The sequence below is a fragment of the Komagataella phaffii genome, chromosome 4 (genome assembly GCF_000027005.1).
Source record: "Komagataella phaffii GS115 chromosome 4, complete sequence".
In the NCBI taxonomy this organism is placed as follows: domain Eukaryota; kingdom Fungi; phylum Ascomycota; class Pichiomycetes; order Pichiales; family Pichiaceae; genus Komagataella; species Komagataella phaffii.
The window spans coordinates 1-16,324 of NC_012966.1; the positions used below are offsets into that span (position 1 = coordinate 1).

General features: G+C 39.9%; 4 protein-coding genes across 4 annotated transcripts; 2 read left to right on the forward strand and 2 right to left on the reverse strand.

Annotated features, from left to right (window-relative positions):
* Positions 1-4,930: 4,930 nt before the first annotated feature.
* PAS_chr4_0003 (Hypothetical protein) lies at positions 4,931-6,505 on the forward strand (the record flags this gene model as incomplete). The annotated part of the gene is made up of 1 exon (XM_002493367.1): positions 4,931-6,505. One exon carries the CDS (start codon positions 4,931-4,933, stop codon positions 6,503-6,505), a length of 1,575 nt encoding a protein of 524 aa, XP_002493412.1.
* Positions 6,506-9,830: 3,325 nt separating this feature from the next.
* On the forward strand, positions 9,831-12,215 carry PAS_chr4_0005 (Proton-coupled oligopeptide transporter of the plasma membrane; the record flags this gene model as incomplete). Its single annotated transcript, XM_002493368.1, has 1 exon — positions 9,831-12,215. One exon carries the CDS (start codon positions 9,831-9,833, stop codon positions 12,213-12,215), a length of 2,385 nt encoding a protein of 794 aa, XP_002493413.1.
* A 700-nt stretch (positions 12,216-12,915) lies between these two features.
* Positions 12,916-14,010, reverse strand: PAS_chr4_0006 (High affinity nicotinic acid plasma membrane permease; the record flags this gene model as incomplete). Its single annotated transcript, XM_002493369.1, has 1 exon — positions 12,916-14,010. One exon carries the CDS (start codon positions 14,008-14,010, stop codon positions 12,916-12,918), a length of 1,095 nt encoding a protein of 364 aa, XP_002493414.1.
* A 396-nt stretch (positions 14,011-14,406) lies between these two features.
* On the reverse strand, positions 14,407-16,002 carry PAS_chr4_0911 (uncharacterized protein; the record flags this gene model as incomplete). The annotated part of the gene is made up of 1 exon (XM_002493370.1): positions 14,407-16,002. One exon carries the CDS (start codon positions 16,000-16,002, stop codon positions 14,407-14,409), a length of 1,596 nt encoding a protein of 531 aa, XP_002493415.1.
* Positions 16,003-16,324: the final 322 nt, after the last annotated feature.

The following is a 16,324-nucleotide window of genomic DNA, read 5'->3' on the forward strand; positions in this document are numbered from 1 at the left end:
TACCCTTCGTAGGTACGGTTCCGTACGGAACGTTACGGAAGTTAGACGTACCGTCCCACATCGAAGTGATGTCAGCGGATGGAGTAGGAACCAGCTCGATGACTGTTCCGTCTGCATCAGTGGTCCAGGAAGTTTCAGAGCCTGTCCACATCGAAGTGATGTCAGCGGAGGGAGTAGGAATCTGCTCGATCACATTACCGTCGTCATCGGTGGTCCATGTAGTGTGGTCACCAGTCCATACAGACGTAGCGTCAGCGGACGGAGTAGGAACCAGCTCGATGACTGTTCCGTCTGCATCAGTAGTCCAGGAAGTTTCAGAACCTGTCCACATCGAAGTGATGTCAGCAGACGGAGTAGGTACGAAATCAACATAAACTTTGCATGGTTCACATACAAAATTTGAACTAGCGATGTTGCCGGGCTCATCGATCGAAGCCCAATACCACGAGTATTGTGGAGGGTTCTTATAATAGCAGCCAAGCAAAGGTTGGACATTTATAGATGTCGACTTAAGTTCTTCATTCTCGATATACCAGTTTACTGAAGTCGTTTGATCATACTGTACACCAGGCATTATAACTGAGAGATAGGTGTACTCACCATAGTCGTCAGTAACGAGACCAAGATATCCAATATACTCATCTGTATCTTGACGATAGGCGTTGATTTGGCCATGTTCGTCTGGAAGATGATAGACAACTGTGATTTGGTCATCGCCTACATAGGCATTTCCATAATCAAAGTGTGACTCAAGCGCACCGTTCGCCATTGCTGGAAGTGTTAAGTTACCATAGTTGCTACTCAACAAAGAAGGACTATTCCTAATAGGTTCCTTTGCATTAAGCAACAGCTGAAAGTCTCCCACCTGGCCCAAAACAATAGAAGCATAAATAGGTAAAATGAGAAGATACCTGAAGTTCATTGTCATTCTTTTTTCCTGGTTTTGGTTTTTAGTAGTTTGCTGGCTTAACTGAAACTCTTAAGTACTATTGCGTTTATATAACGCAATTTTAGATGTAATTTTTTTAGTGAATTTAAACCCCCGGCTCTCAACGATTAACCATAGACAGAATAGGCAATCCTCTATTACAAAATAAAAAGCACTCATTCTTGCATGTTCCCCAATCAAAAGAAACAAAAAAAATCCACTTCGTGTATATTCCTTAATACAAACACGTGCAGTGCATCTAAGAAGCAGAAACTTTTGACAAAACCGATCCTTAAAATAATGAAAGCAGCTGGGTTGATCAACTGTTATAAGATATAGATCAATCCAATGACCATTCTGTTGTTTAGAAATTGTGATGCACTTTTGGCACTTTAGAGCGGCTCTGATTTTTCCATAACCTTGTGCAACAGATCGAATAAAAATGCTTGGATGAACTTTGCGTAAGCATGAGAGGGTTGCTGCAATCAAAAAAAAAATGATAAACCCTAATCTTGGAATTGGCGTTTCAATTCAAGCACTAACAAAACAGGCAGTTAGTACTCTAAGATGAGAAGGATTTGCATTGCTGCATATTCCTAAACTAATAAACGCGCTAAAGTTTATGTCGTATAATGCAGGATATGCAATAAGTTTCACCAAATGAATTTTTCGTACACCTTTCTTGACTAATAATAGATAACACAGCCAGAAAATTTGAAAAATCTTAGTTATAAATCGGTCAAAGCTATGCGCACATTATTTTAAAAATCATGTCCAGTCTCAGCATTTGAAAAGCTGCTCTCTTGGAGCCATGCATATTACGTTCTGCATGAATGCTAGGATCTAATCGCTCTAATCCCAGCCAGTGTCACATACCTATACTTTTTCTTTCTAGCTGCAGCCGTGTGCTATGCTTGGCTGGCATGTCGTCGTGCTTTTCGAGTCTAAATTACTATTTGGGTGAAACAACATTGCACTTCATGCAATCTAGCTGAAATAGGCAAGATTCAAATAAAAGAAAAAAAACAATTGTGGTTGTTGCATGAATCAAACTGATAATAGCTAAAGAATCGCAATAAGTATCAACACTTCAGTAGATACTCCAGACACAACACTAGGTTTAGGGCTAGATGTGGGACATATTCATTCCACAAATTTTGCTTCTACCCGGATGAGCAGCTGGTATCTCAGTACAATAGTTTCTATTTATTTGTTAGAATGAAATAAGGTTCTGGCGATTGTCTGATGATTTTTTCTACTACATCAATATTTTACGCTTTGTGCTGGTCTACTTTCTCATGCACGCCCTTTTGAACGCAACAATTCTAAAAATTTCAGAATTGTCGTCTGCACATACGAAATAGGCATCTGGTCAGCAAAAAGTAAGTTAACCGTATAACCGCATAGACTTGAATTACTAATGTTCTCTGGTCTATATCATAGATTCAAAACATCCAGCATCCAACATACTGAGCCTATTTTTTTAGTGCCCGACTGAGGATTGATAACCAGCTAATTCAATTAACTGCCAAAAATTACTGCAACATCTACCGGACCGCAAACCTAATAGCAACATTTAAATCTACTGCCATAAAGGTAATAGGATCGTCTAAATTAAGCAGAAAATTTTGACTGATTCTTACGCGGTTTTGTGCATGAATTATACAGCTTGTAGCTTGCCAATTTCGAACTCATCGTTCAGAGCAGCAATGTGGAGAATATGAAGACGATTTTTATAGAATTTTTGGAAGTATTGTAAATCTGGAATAACTACAGTATGCTCCTCGGCTGGGTAATGTTGAGAGCTCAAATAAACCTTTCGCATTGTCATAAATGGCAAATCTGTTACAGGATCGAGCCTTAATGTCTCTTTCAATAATGGTTTCCTTTGGTTGTTCTCAATATAGCTGAGCAAATCACAACGAGCGCTGGAACTTCAAATAGTCAGCTCTTGTCCTAAAGACAATGATAGCAGAAATAAAATTTCAAACCCAAAAGGAAGAAGTTTGTTATGATCAGGTTGTTAGTATTTTTATCTAAATCCAATTCTGGCCTGAGCTTTAAATATAAGCGAATAAGGCCTTAGAGAAGAAAACAAACAAAACTGCTGTACACATGTACACATGGAGAATGCTCCAATAACTTCATCCGTCCTTCACTATAACGGAATCTCCAAAAAGAGATTGAAGATGAAATTTCAATACAACCTCAACTGTTTTGCTTAGACATTTGAGTAAACCAGCAAGAACTCGATATACCCGAATCGTTCGCAATATTGCTAGCCTTCTATATTTGAGCTTCTGTACTTAATGTGTTTACTTTTATCTCATTATAACGCAGTGCTTTTTCAAAACTTGAGGAAAGATATTTCAGTCTAGATTTTGAATCTAGCAACCAGCATTGTCAGATGACAGAACTTGAAGTTGTTGCATAATTTCAAAAAAATAATTTAACGAATTAATAAATGCAATGCAGTACACGTCCGTAATGCAAATATTGGAACATATTTCCCATCTGAATTCTGGTTGTGCCATGCAACTAATAAAGAAGTCTCCTTAGTTTAATCAAGTGTTGAAAACAGACTCAGTGGATGAACTCTAGCGTGATTAAAGTACATAAATAAAGAGGACTTGCTGAATTTGAAAAAAGAATGGTACTAATATTTCTAAGCCTCGAGAAACGTAAGACCAATAAAAATGCGCACACACAGTCTCCATGTCTATATGGGAATACATGCAGTAATTTAGAGCTGCGTCACATAATAGTGCATAAAGATCATTTGCGTCTAGCATGGTCATTTTGTGCAGATAGCAAGATAAATTAGGAAAGTGAGGTGTAAATCCGAAGATTTCTATATAAGGGAATAGACTAAACAGGATAGTACCATAAATAATTCTTAGTTCCCCACTTGATTTCGTGCATATTTTAAAACCAAATGTATGACCATCCTGCCACCTCAAGAAGGCACTTATGCATATAGAGGGTAACGAGACCAGTATCAATGTATGTAATAAAATTTTAGACACTCGACTACAACGGACACCAGAGATGAGACGTAATCTTTAGTTAATTTTGCTGGTGAACCAAATCATCATGCGCATCGAAGTACAGTTACCAGCTTGGGTTAAGATCCTACTTCGAAGGGCACTTAAGCTAAGCCTGAAATTTAATTCACCGCTTGATTCTACTATATTTTGAAACATCGGACAAGCGTCCGTAAATAGAAAAGTATGGAATGTGATCCGATTGAAAATCATTTACATCCAACTAGCAAATATACCTGTAATTAAACCCTAAGAATAACTATGCTTATGCCAAGGAGTGATTCTTCTCAGAGGAGCCCATTAAAAATATATAGTTTAACGAGAACTTTAACTAATTTTGCAGTTTACGTACTAGGTGATGGTGTCACGTGCACTAAAAGATAAAATTCTTGGCTTAGCTGATTTTGGTATGGCTGCTGAACGTAAAGATAATCAATAAAATTAGGATATACTACAAAAATACCAATATATGTATAGATGCAAACTGAAGAGGTGATGTAATATCTGAAAATTATTATTCTCTTGACAGTCAATTGTGATCCAGCATGGCTAGAAATTGTTCAAAATATATTCACTGAAAACACCTCGTCGTAGTACAAAGGGATAGATATCGAAATTCCACAAATAGATATGCGTGTAGTGATGGCTCAAGATGGTTTAGCATGCAAGTACTTTGCTGTGAGAAAAAAAGAAACAAAGTCGCGCATGCTGCATAATTCCCAATCGGAATAAGATCCACCTTGCAGCAAGGCTGAAGTCACTCTATGCACAATGTTCTCATCTTATTTACTTTTGGGTTGAAACTCTGTTTTAGTGGTTTTCATTTTTTAGATTTGTATCCGCATCCTTGTTGGCTTTCAATAGTGAACCGAAAGAACTGTTCAGTTTAAACACCAGTCAGCTTGTTTTCCGACGTCCATTTTCACATATCGACAATCTCAAGCTTGTATCACTCGAAATGCGGTTGTCTTTAGCAACACGAGAAACACCGTCTACCGGTACATCGCCGGTGTTTGCTGGTGACGAAGATCATAGCAGTGCCAACAATAGCAGTAGCAACACTTTCAACTATGACTACTATATAAAAGAAGAACTCTCTGGAAATCTCCTGGAAACAGCCTTTTTTGAATCTCCGATTAATGATACAATGCTCTGCTCCATGTTATCGTATCCAAAAATTGCTGGTACTGAGAAAATACAAGAACCAGACCATGAACTGCAGCAACACAGGAATCCCTTCGGTTGCTGCCAGGAACTCAAAGCTGAATTGGCCGAACAGCAAGAGCTGTATCTGCTGCCAAATAAACTTACCAAGAATATTTTTAATTCAGGGTCTCCTGTGTTCATATACACCAAGATCCCACAAACAAGCTCGGTTCAGTCATTTGTGGATGTTAGCAATTCTTTATTTGCCACTGACTCCGCCTTGCCTACAAGTTCATTTCGTGTAGACTCAACAGTCGACATATCGTTTGAGCACTCAATTCAAGATTCATACTGTTACCGTTCAAACTCTGCAGAAATAGCACCTCCATCCACAGCACTCTCTTCAGGGACTCACGACCTGGTATCCACCGTGGAAGCATCCACGACGTTACTGGAGGCAGCCGTCAACTCTAAAAGACGAATGCTTGAACTTAGACAGCAAAACAGAATCGAGGATCTCAGTTTTTCAACATCAATATTCCTTGACCATTCACGCCTACCGTTGGTTCGTGGGCGTAGCTTTGGAGGAAATAGCAGTAGACCTCCCAAGACGCCATTGATTCCTGGGACGCGGTACGTTACTGCCCGTTTAAGACTGGAAAACAGCACAAGTGAGGATATGTGTTTGCCCCAGTGGAACAAGGCGGAACTCAAAGACTCTAGAAGAATAATCCGTATTGAAAGAAGATACCAGTCTGATGAAATTGTCGCTTCCTTTTCCATAGTTGGATCGGCCATAGAGTACCCAAAGACTAAGCCTGCATTCGATCCTGACGTCAAGGTTTTGGAAGTCTCGTGTCTAAAATGTCCCACCAACGAAAATGAACCTAACGAGGAGCGATTTGTCAGTGAATGTACGTCAGATGAAGCACGAACACAACATGCCTTAACAGAACCCCTAACGTCAGGCTTCAACAGAGAACCGAATGGCCATAACCCTAAAACGGCTGGGAATTCAATTGGATGCAGGTACTATATTACCAGTGTCGAAGTCATCAAGATAATAGAACTACTGATTGGAAGCTATTCAACCTCAGACCCCGTGCAAAGGAGAAAAGAGAGAGGCCGTATACGATCTAACTTGGTGCAGTTCTGGTCCAAACACCTAGTCTTTTCCTCGAAGAACTCTATGAAGCGCCGTTCCGTGCCAACAGGCAACGATGCTTATCTTACGGAGCTGGAGCATCGTATTAACACTTATGATGTGAGAAAACCTCGACTATTTGATAAGAGTGTCAAGATTCTGGAATGGTCTAAACTTGGACCTGCTTTGCGTCGGGCTATCCAAAGCTATTACATGGTACGACTAGACGAATCCAGCAACTAATGGCACCAACAAATAGTAACTACATTCAAGCATAGTTATTGGTACAAAGATCCAAATTCTCCAGGCAGAGAAAAGTAACAAATAGCTCTTTTGGTTCCATCTTCCGATGTTCAAGTTTTCTTAAAAAGTCAGGAAAGTACTACTATTCAGGGTCACCGAGTAAATAAAACTCTTTATACGTACGCAACATGGCATAAAGCATAGCGAAGTCTACTGAGACACCAGCCTCCTAGGAGTCTCAATTTAAGTGAACTTGACTGGTACCTCTTACAAGTACATTTTGTATTAGTTCAGTGCTCGGCACAGTGTATACACATAAGAATGCACCAGACACATGTTACAGGGAGGTACTTACAGGTTAGCAAGCAACTGCACAACTGACCACAAACTATGTTGGAAACACTGGTACGTATATCTCAAATATTGTAAGAAACTAAGTTGTCGAAAATCTCTTACTGCTTACATGGCTCAAGACGTCAGAACAAACTCAGCATTAAAATTCGGACTCCGATGCATCAAAGAGTTACGGGGTAAATATTATCTCATGGCGGCAAAATATAATCACATCAAAGCAGAGAACTTTCACGTCATGTGCACGACCAGTTACCACTCACTGTGATGTTCGAGTTCTTAACCGGTTTCCTGACCAGACAGATGAGATTTCATAATTAAAAGTAGACGTTGACCCCCTTAATCTAAGGTTGTCTTACAAAACAGGGATGGATTTCGTCCGATCAAAGTCCATCACAAGCAAGTTCATCAGAGATGGTACTGTAAGGCATAATTTCCCAACTGATCTTCATTTGAACTCTCGATGAATGATCAAACCACAAGATGGAACAAGTTTCTGCTAGTTACATTCACCTGTTTTAAATAAGTCAGTTCAATACCGGAGAAATTGGCACTGAACTAGTAGTTATTCCCAATGGTCACATGTATCAGATTGAATATACTTCAAAGATGTGAAAAGTGGAACCTGTGCCATTGGCGTAAAGAGAAAGATGCAGTAGTCTTCGGTGAAAGAAAGAAGAATTAGTCTCAAACTTTAAGGCCCTAGCGTAGCTCCCTTCAAAATAATAATAGTGAAAAGCAAGCGTTGCTGGCGTTTGGCGGATTGAATGTAATGCAACTATTCTTATCTATAACGCGAGGGTATGGGGAATACTCTTGCTATTCCTTTTTTGAAGCCAATTTGAATTTTCTACATTTGCTCTTCCTGCACCCAAACAAATTCATTCAGCAACAGCCAAATCATCAAGAACATCAACATTTCTCATCAGAGGCGTAATTAGGAGTTAAAATCAACTTGCCATGGAAATAGGACGCGCGAATGAAAATTAGCTTTGATTTACGTTCTCAGTAATGCGACGCAGCACTTTCGCATCAACCTTTCTTTCAAAAATTTATGTTGTTGTCATAGTCGTGGCAACTAAATGAACTTCAATTTAATGGATGCTTTGGAGGGAGTTTCAGGATTGGTTATACGACAAAAATTTGGAAATATGATGAACAAGGCGTAATTTCTTAAGTTCTGCTTGAAAGAATTGAATATGAAGGTAAAAAGAGATTCTAAACTACTAACCAGAGCAAACACTGGGGGTTGGAGTTCGGCAAGGTTAAACAACGTAAGATTCGTAAGAAAGTGAAATTTAATTCAAAGGAGTACTTACGACTTATGAGAAGACTTGTCTCCTACAATCGGTATTGGAATTCGGTTGGGTGATGGTTGGGTGCTTCTGCTCGTCCGCCATAGTCGTATAAAGTGGCCGCAGCAACAGCATCTAGTGGTTTGACGTCAGAATGTAGAGAAGCTGCAAGGGCTACACGTTTCTGTTTTGCCATTATCGATTTCGGCTATTTGACCGTCACTCTGTAGCACATATTTGGGCAAAATGAGGAGCACTTGGACAATATACGATATAGCACCGATCGGATTACATATCTGCTTAGTCAAACTTGTCTGATTTTTGGATTGGAAAAGTTTATTGATTTTCTGATTGAAAAGCAAAGTCAAATTGTTGATATCGATGTTGTTCTGGATCAAACACACTCCATTTTCCTTCATCCTCCACTGTTGATGGCCGACCAAAACTTCTGTACTGGTAGTGAAGTTTAAGAACAGCGTAGGCAGGCAATCTTTAATGTTATATGTAGCTTATTATGATGCGTCCTTTTTCAAAGAAACTTTGTTTTAACTCTGAGAAAAGAGGAATTCCTAATTCGATTGGAAATGCGTACATTATCAATGCACTACCATTTCTTTCATGAATACCTGCAAGTAGACTTAAGCAAATGGTATAGAAGTTCGTCACAGTGACTTTTTTGGCATCTATTTTACATCACAATTGGCGGAATATTAATGTGGCTCTTAGATGCATATACGCACGCATAGAACATCTACTATGAAACAAGTTTTAGATTGTCGCGCACCAGGGCTACTTTGATGGGGTCACGGAAGCAATAAGCTACATGTGTCGCCTTATGTTTAGAGTGCCAATGATACCACGAACAGAAAACTCTGTTTTAGAAATGTTTCTACTGTGACCACAGTTTCACCGTTAACTCTTTTCTGCAGCGAACAATACATCCTTGAAATTCACGAATAAGGAACTGCAATTTAGGTGACGCACGGTGGGATTCAATGTCGAAGATACCACTAGCAATCGTGATTTTGTACTGCTCATCATTGCGGGGACAAAAGGCTCCATTTTTTGTCACTATTACGAGTTCCTAACCTTATTGATATTGTTTTAACGAGAAAAAGTTCTTTGTTTCAAAAGAATTTAAACTAGACGTTGAAGCAATAGCTCCAATCATGATCGTGAGAGTAGGCCACAGGAGCGGTTGTTGAAAAATTCATCCAGCTGTCATCCTCACTATTCTTGATTGATGTTTTCAGCTTCTATTATGCACTTTTCTTTTTTTTTTTCATTGGAGTAATCTGTCATGCAGCGAGCAAGATAAGGTTGTTTTATTGTATTCCTATTGCTTGGCAAATATGTCAATCTAATCACAACGAAAACCTACATTGAAACAGTCCTAATTTATTCGAGAGAAGTGCTAATGGTTGGCAAACTGCTTTGTATGTACGAATCAGACATGATGATGACTGGTCCTTGTCTGTCCGAGCTTAAACAATCGCCATATTTGCAAATGTCATGCAGCGATCTCTTAATTGCAGTCGTGCGGCAATGCAGCCTTAAAGCCACAATATTAGAAAAGATGTATTATTAATGTACTACGTCAAAAGTCAACCCATTTCTGAAGTTATAACTAAGTGATATCCGCTTTCGCATTAGAATTTACTGAAAAAGAAAATTGATAAATGTCTAGACTGAGTCAGCAGGTAGCAAATTCAATTACCAGTACAACCAGCGATGATTTAGATGCGCGTCAAACAGACGAGGAGCAACTCAAATCAACCATCTTTGTTTATGATTCTGAGAACTACAGCTCTGCGGAGCCTCAGTTTAAATCAGGAGTCAAAACAAACGTTGCGGAGAAAACAATAGAGGTTGATGAAGATGATTTTTCATTCATTGAAGGTGATATCTCCTTGATGAATAACTCACCATATCCTGAAGTGCGAGAAGTTGTCCCGAATACAGATGACCCGACAATTCAAATCAACCACTGGCGGACCTGGACGCTTACCACCATCTTCGTTGTTGTATTTGCAGGAGTTAACCAGTTCTTTTCATTGCGTTATCCTAGTTTAACAATTAATTTTCTTGTCGCTCAGGTTGTTGCTTATCCAGCTGGAAAATTTTTGGCAAGAGTTTTACCAGATATTAGATTTAAAAACTCATGGTTCAACTTGAACCCCGGTCCCTACACTATCAAAGAGCATGGAATCCTAACAATTTGTGTCGCTTTGACTTCATCAACTGCATATGCCATGAATATTTTGATTGCTCAAACAAATTTTTTTGATCGGGATTTCGGTGCAGGATATCAAATTCTTTTGGTCTGGACAACCCAGTGTCTAGGATACGGTCTAGCAGGGGTGTCAAGAAGATTCCTGGTCGATTCTCCAGCTATGATTTGGCCTCAAACTTTGATCAGTGTTTCCATGTTTGAAACATTACACTCCTCAAAACTTGAGAACGCTGTCATCAATGGTTGGAAGATATCAAGATACTACTTTTTTTTAGCTGTCTTTGCCATTTCCTTTGTGTGGTACTGGTTTCCGGGATTTTTATGGACCGGGCTCTCATATTTCAACTTTGTTTTATGGAGCCCTGAAACCAGGAACAATTTTGTTGTCAACTTTATTTTTGGGGTTAGCGGTGGTATTGGTGCCATTGCTATAACTTTTGACTACACTCAAATCTCGCAAGCCATGACTGGCTCTGTGTTTGCCACTCCGTTTTGGGTAGTTGCTAACACTTATGCCTCAGTCTTCATTTTCTTCATCTTTTTACTGCCTATCTTGTACTTCACCAACACCTGGGATTCTAAATACTTGCCCGTTATTTCAACATCTACTTTTGACAACAAGCAGCAAAAGTACAACGTTACCAGAATTTTACAACCCGATTTTATCATTGATAGACAAAAATACAGAGAATATTCCCCTTTGTTTATACCATTTTCGTATCTGTTAAGTTACGCTTTGAACTTTGCTGCTGTTATCGGAATCTTTATTCATACATATTTGTATCATGGGAAAGAGATATATGGCAAGCTTAAAGATGCAAGACATGGAGGTGAAGACATTCACAAAAGATTGATGAACCAATACACAGAAGCTCCAGACTGGTGGTACTTGGTTTTATTTGTAATCACTTTGGCACTGTCGTTCGTCACTGTCTGCAATTGGGATACCGGATTTCCAGCATGGGGCCTTGTCATTGCCATCCTAATTAGCGTGCTCAATTTTGTTCCACAAGGTCTATTGGAGGGTATCACTAATCAGCATGTGGGTTTAAACATCATCACTGAACTCGTCTGTGGGTATATGTTGCCGTATAGGCCTTTGGCTAACGTTTTGTTCAAAGTTTACGGCTTTATTGTCATGAGGCAAGGTCTTGAACTGTCGAGAGATTTGAAATTGGGAAGGTATTTGAAGATTGCACCGAGACTATTGTTCTTTATGCAGATTTGGTCCACTTTGATTGCAGGTCTGGTCAATGTTGGCATTCAAGAATGGATGAGACATAACATTAAGGATATCTGTCTCACCTCCCAACCAGACGGATTCATCTGTGCAAATGGCCGAACTATTTTCAATGCGTCCATCATCTGGTCGCTTCCAAAATACTTGTTTTCACCAGGTCAAAGATACAACGCAATCATGTACTTTTTCCTTATCGGAGCCTTTGCACCATTTTTCACATATGCCCTTCACAAGAAATGGCCCCACAGGTGGTTCGGCAAAATAAATGCTCCTGTGTTCTTTACAGGACCTGGAAATATTCCACCTTCCACGCCGTATAATTACAGTGTCTATTTTGTGGCTAGCGCCATACTTACCACCATAAAAAACAAATGGCCGAGATGGCATGGCAAATACAATTTTGTGATGGGAGCAGCTGTTGAGACGGGAGTTGCTTTGGCTGTTGTTCTAATATTCTTGTGTGTGCAATTCCCTGGAGGGACGCTTGAATGGTGGGGAAACACTGTATGGAAGGATACTTTGGATGTCAAAGGTACACCTTTTTATACATTGCCTGAAGGCGAGACCTTTGGTCCTGATAAATGGTGGTAATTTTTAGACATAAATTGACAATCTCTTTAAGTAGAAAAAAATACCAGGATAGGTTAGAAAATTGGGTTTAAATCGATGTCTACTTCTTTGACTTGTTACACATGGTGCCAGGGTTTATTGAAAAACTAAACACTCAAAAAATCTAAGTGGCCGTCATGATTCTGATCTCTTTTTCAAGCATTAATGGTTCTATTTTCATTGTCTCTACTTCTTGGTTTTTCATGATTAATGCAGTGCAGGTGACACATTTTTGGTTCTGCAGAATCAGTTGCCGATTACTGTTGAGTATATGCTAGAGAAGCTGTGCTGCAGCAAAAGCATTTCTCAGTGATTCTTAACCAATCTTGAGTCTTACGTAAATGAAGATCTTTTCAACTGCATGCTTGCATACAAAATACTGTACTAACAATAATGCACTACAAACTAACCATATAACGAGTCAATCGCAACATTGACTAACAGGAAAATATGTATTGCAAAAACTTCCGGTCACTCATATATGCCCTAGATACTAAAACTCAACAAGGTAACGAAGGACGAAGAACAGCAAATTGAAACCAGTTTAAATTCTTCTTTGTTTAGCCAAGCCGAATCGTTTAAGCAACGATCATCTCACGTTTAATAATCTTACATTCAGGACTCGGTTTTGTTCTATGTGCACATGAACTCACTAAGATTAAAGGCCATGAAAATTACCGGTCTAATCAAATCCATCCTGAATTTTGAATTGGCCAACCTGGAATACTTCACCTGCTCTTTTGCCATAGTCACTAGACTCATGGTAGTTTTTCACTCTTTGTCGAACATAATGATGGCCATTGACTGGCTCTACTTTATTGTACAAGCCCAACCTCTTTAGAAGAGGAGACGGAGCAACTTCAATATCTGCCGTCTTTCCTGGTCTGTCGAAATAAAACAGCCCCACACGTGGCTCATCCAACTGGTCCTCTGGGGGCCTAACGACACGGTGAATTGTAGACTTGAAATAACCACCACTCCAAAAGTTAAGGGTGTCTCCGATATTACAAATGACGCCTCCGTATACGGGCTTGACGTATTTCCAGGAATTGTCAGACAGTTTCAGCTGAAGCCCATTAACCTCCTGGTTGAAAAGCAAGGTCAAACTGCCGAAATCTGTGTGTGCTCTAGACCAAATACGTTCCACTCTTTCATCATCTTCCAACGATCTGGGATGGTACTGCATGTATCTCAAGTGTGTGTCACTTGGGAGATCATAATCATGCTTGTTTGCAAAATAGCTCTCATCTAATTCAAGTATGATAGCAAATAACTGGTACAATCGCTTGACTAGTAAATCATGGGTTATCCTCGAAAATGACGATACCTCATCGTAAAAGTCATCGTAGAACGGTTGTTTCAAAAGTTCTTTGTACGTTTCATCTTTGGTGAATTTAGGCATATTGAAAGTCTCCACATTCTCTCTGACTGCAGTTCCAAAAACCGTTTTCGCGCCTACCTTTTTGTAGCCGAAGTAATCTCCATTCTCAAAATCGCATGCTTTGGCACTCTTCTCTTCTAATGAATAGTTGTTGAAAAAATGTTTCCCCAAGGCAAATTGACGATCAATTAAGTCTTGAGGGATACCAAAGTTAACTACAACCCAGAATCCATCGTACTGGAGCGCTTCTGCCAAGTCCTTCGCTAGTTCGAATTTGCCGTTGGGTTTATCAAACTTGCTAAAGTCAATTGTAACCAGTTCTGAGTAGTCCAATACCTCTTTAGTTGGTTTAGGTCTACTCCAAGGTTGTACTACGTTTCGTTTTGAGATAGGCATGCATTTTCTGTGTGCAATGTTAGATGTTTATATGGAGAGAGTGAACCTCTATGATTGTGGCAACAACTTATCGCTAAGATTTGCAAATCCCGATGCCGATTATTGATGCATAACATATGAGCCACCACAAAATCTTAACCGGCGAAAATCAACCGGTAAATTACATCATACAATGCCAAATGTTGGGATCAAGTAAGACGCAATTTTGGTGAGCGCCTGCGTGGTCGGCTAGCCGTTTGGACCGCATTCAGACGTACAAGCATTTCATTTACGCGGTAGGCGGCTCTTGTCTCTTCAAGGACTTCAATTCACTTTTATCGGACAAAAACTGTAATTTCCTTTAAACAACTTCAAAATAAAATTATACCAAGTATATAGCTCGCAAATAAAATACACCTAAGTTGAATGACCTGCCCTGCCGGTTGACTTCAAACCTAGTTGAATTAATACTTGGGTCAGCAGAGGCGGATCTTCTCTGGCTCTGATGACCTCATCAATGCGAGCTTGTGTCAATCCAAACTCATCTCTTTTAACGATATCTTCATCTTCCAGGTAAGCACCTTCAGTGTGTAAAATACCCCGTCGGTAAACTAATAGCCATGTTGCTGCCACACTGACAGTTCCGCAGAAGCATAGCGCTGCGGAAATAATAAAACTAGTTCTGTAAGTAGGTCCAAATTTTGGCTGGTAAAACTGAGGAGAAACAATACCCATCAGCTGGCAAATGGCATTGGTCCATCCTACTGCAAGCCCTGTAGAGCTCGTCCCACGAGCGACACGAACTCTGTCAGCCCAGAGAATAGCAAAAATGGAGTTAGTGACAGCAGTGCATATGACCAGAAAAACGTATTTTGCATATGGGTTATCGATAGCCGCCAGAATAATATACCCAACTGTCAGAGTGACGGCCATGCCAAATCCAACTTGGTAACCATTCATTAGACGCTTTTGAATTAGCCACCCAAATAGATTCAGTAAGAAGAAACCAATAATGCTTCCGGGCATAGTCATTAACTGTGTTTCAGCAGTAGATGAAAATCCAAGTTCGAAAAGCACAGTTGGAATCACTGTGCTTAATCCCCAAGACCCAATACCAAAAAACAACCAAATACCAGTATACGAGTAGAATGTTGAGTCTTTCAGCAATTCTTTAATTTCCGAAAGAACAAAAAATCCGTCCTTTCTCTTTGGTGCAGACTTAGGCAATCTGGAGATGATCAGTAGTTTTTCTCGTTCACTGAGGAACTTCGAGTCTTCCGGATAATTAGGCAAGTAGAAAGCACTGTAGATACCACAGGCGACGGTCGGGATGCCTTCAAAAATGAACAGCCACTGCCAACCATAGAGACCCTGTTTCCCATTCATGAAACTAATACCATACGCAACAATTCCTGAAAAAGCGGAGGAAAGTTGACCAGATCCGTAGAAAATGGCAATGCGGGTGGGCAGCTGTCGAGGTCTATACCAGAATGAAAAATGATAAATGATCCCAGTGTAAAAACCTGCTTCAGCCAGACCTAGGAAAAAACGTATAGCCAAAATACCTTGATAGTCCTTCGCAACTGCCTGTAGCATACTAATTGTACCCCAAGTTAACATTAATCTTGACTGCCATACTCGTGGTGAGAACTTTTTCAACAACATTGTAGTAACGGGCTCAAAAAAAAGGTAGGGGTAAAAAAAAATGGATAATACCCAGGCCCACTGTTGAGATGTCAAATTTCCTAAAGCTTTTCTAATACCGTCACCTTCTTCCACGTTCATGATAGCGGCATTCCCAACGTTGCTCTTGTTGATTTGTGTGAACAAGTAAGCGATCGAATAAATAATCAGCATCCTGAGATCAGCTTTCTTCAGAGCAGCATTGTATTCTTTAGTCTCATAGACATCTCCATCTTGAAAATCAATGTCGTAATAGTTGAGATTCTGATCATCGGAACTTGAAGTGCTCTGAGTCTCTAGATGGACAGGTCGCTTCTCTTCAAAAGACATGGACACCGAAACGAATTGCAATGAATGAATGTCTTTGAACTAATAATGCGACATATAAGTACACCTACGTCGGTGATCGGCCCGGCAATTGAATTGAAATATGCACCCAGACTGTGGATCTAAAGATAATAACCCCCATTATTTCTGGCTATGGCTCTTCGTTTTAGCTCTTCTACTTGAAATAATGATGAAAAATTACCACCCCAACACCGTTTACGCTAATCCTTTTGAGCCACAGTACCACATCCGACGGTTTGAACTTCGTGAAGTGGCTCGGACTCCTGTGTAGAAGTTGCCAAGCCATGCACATTCCTTAAGTGCC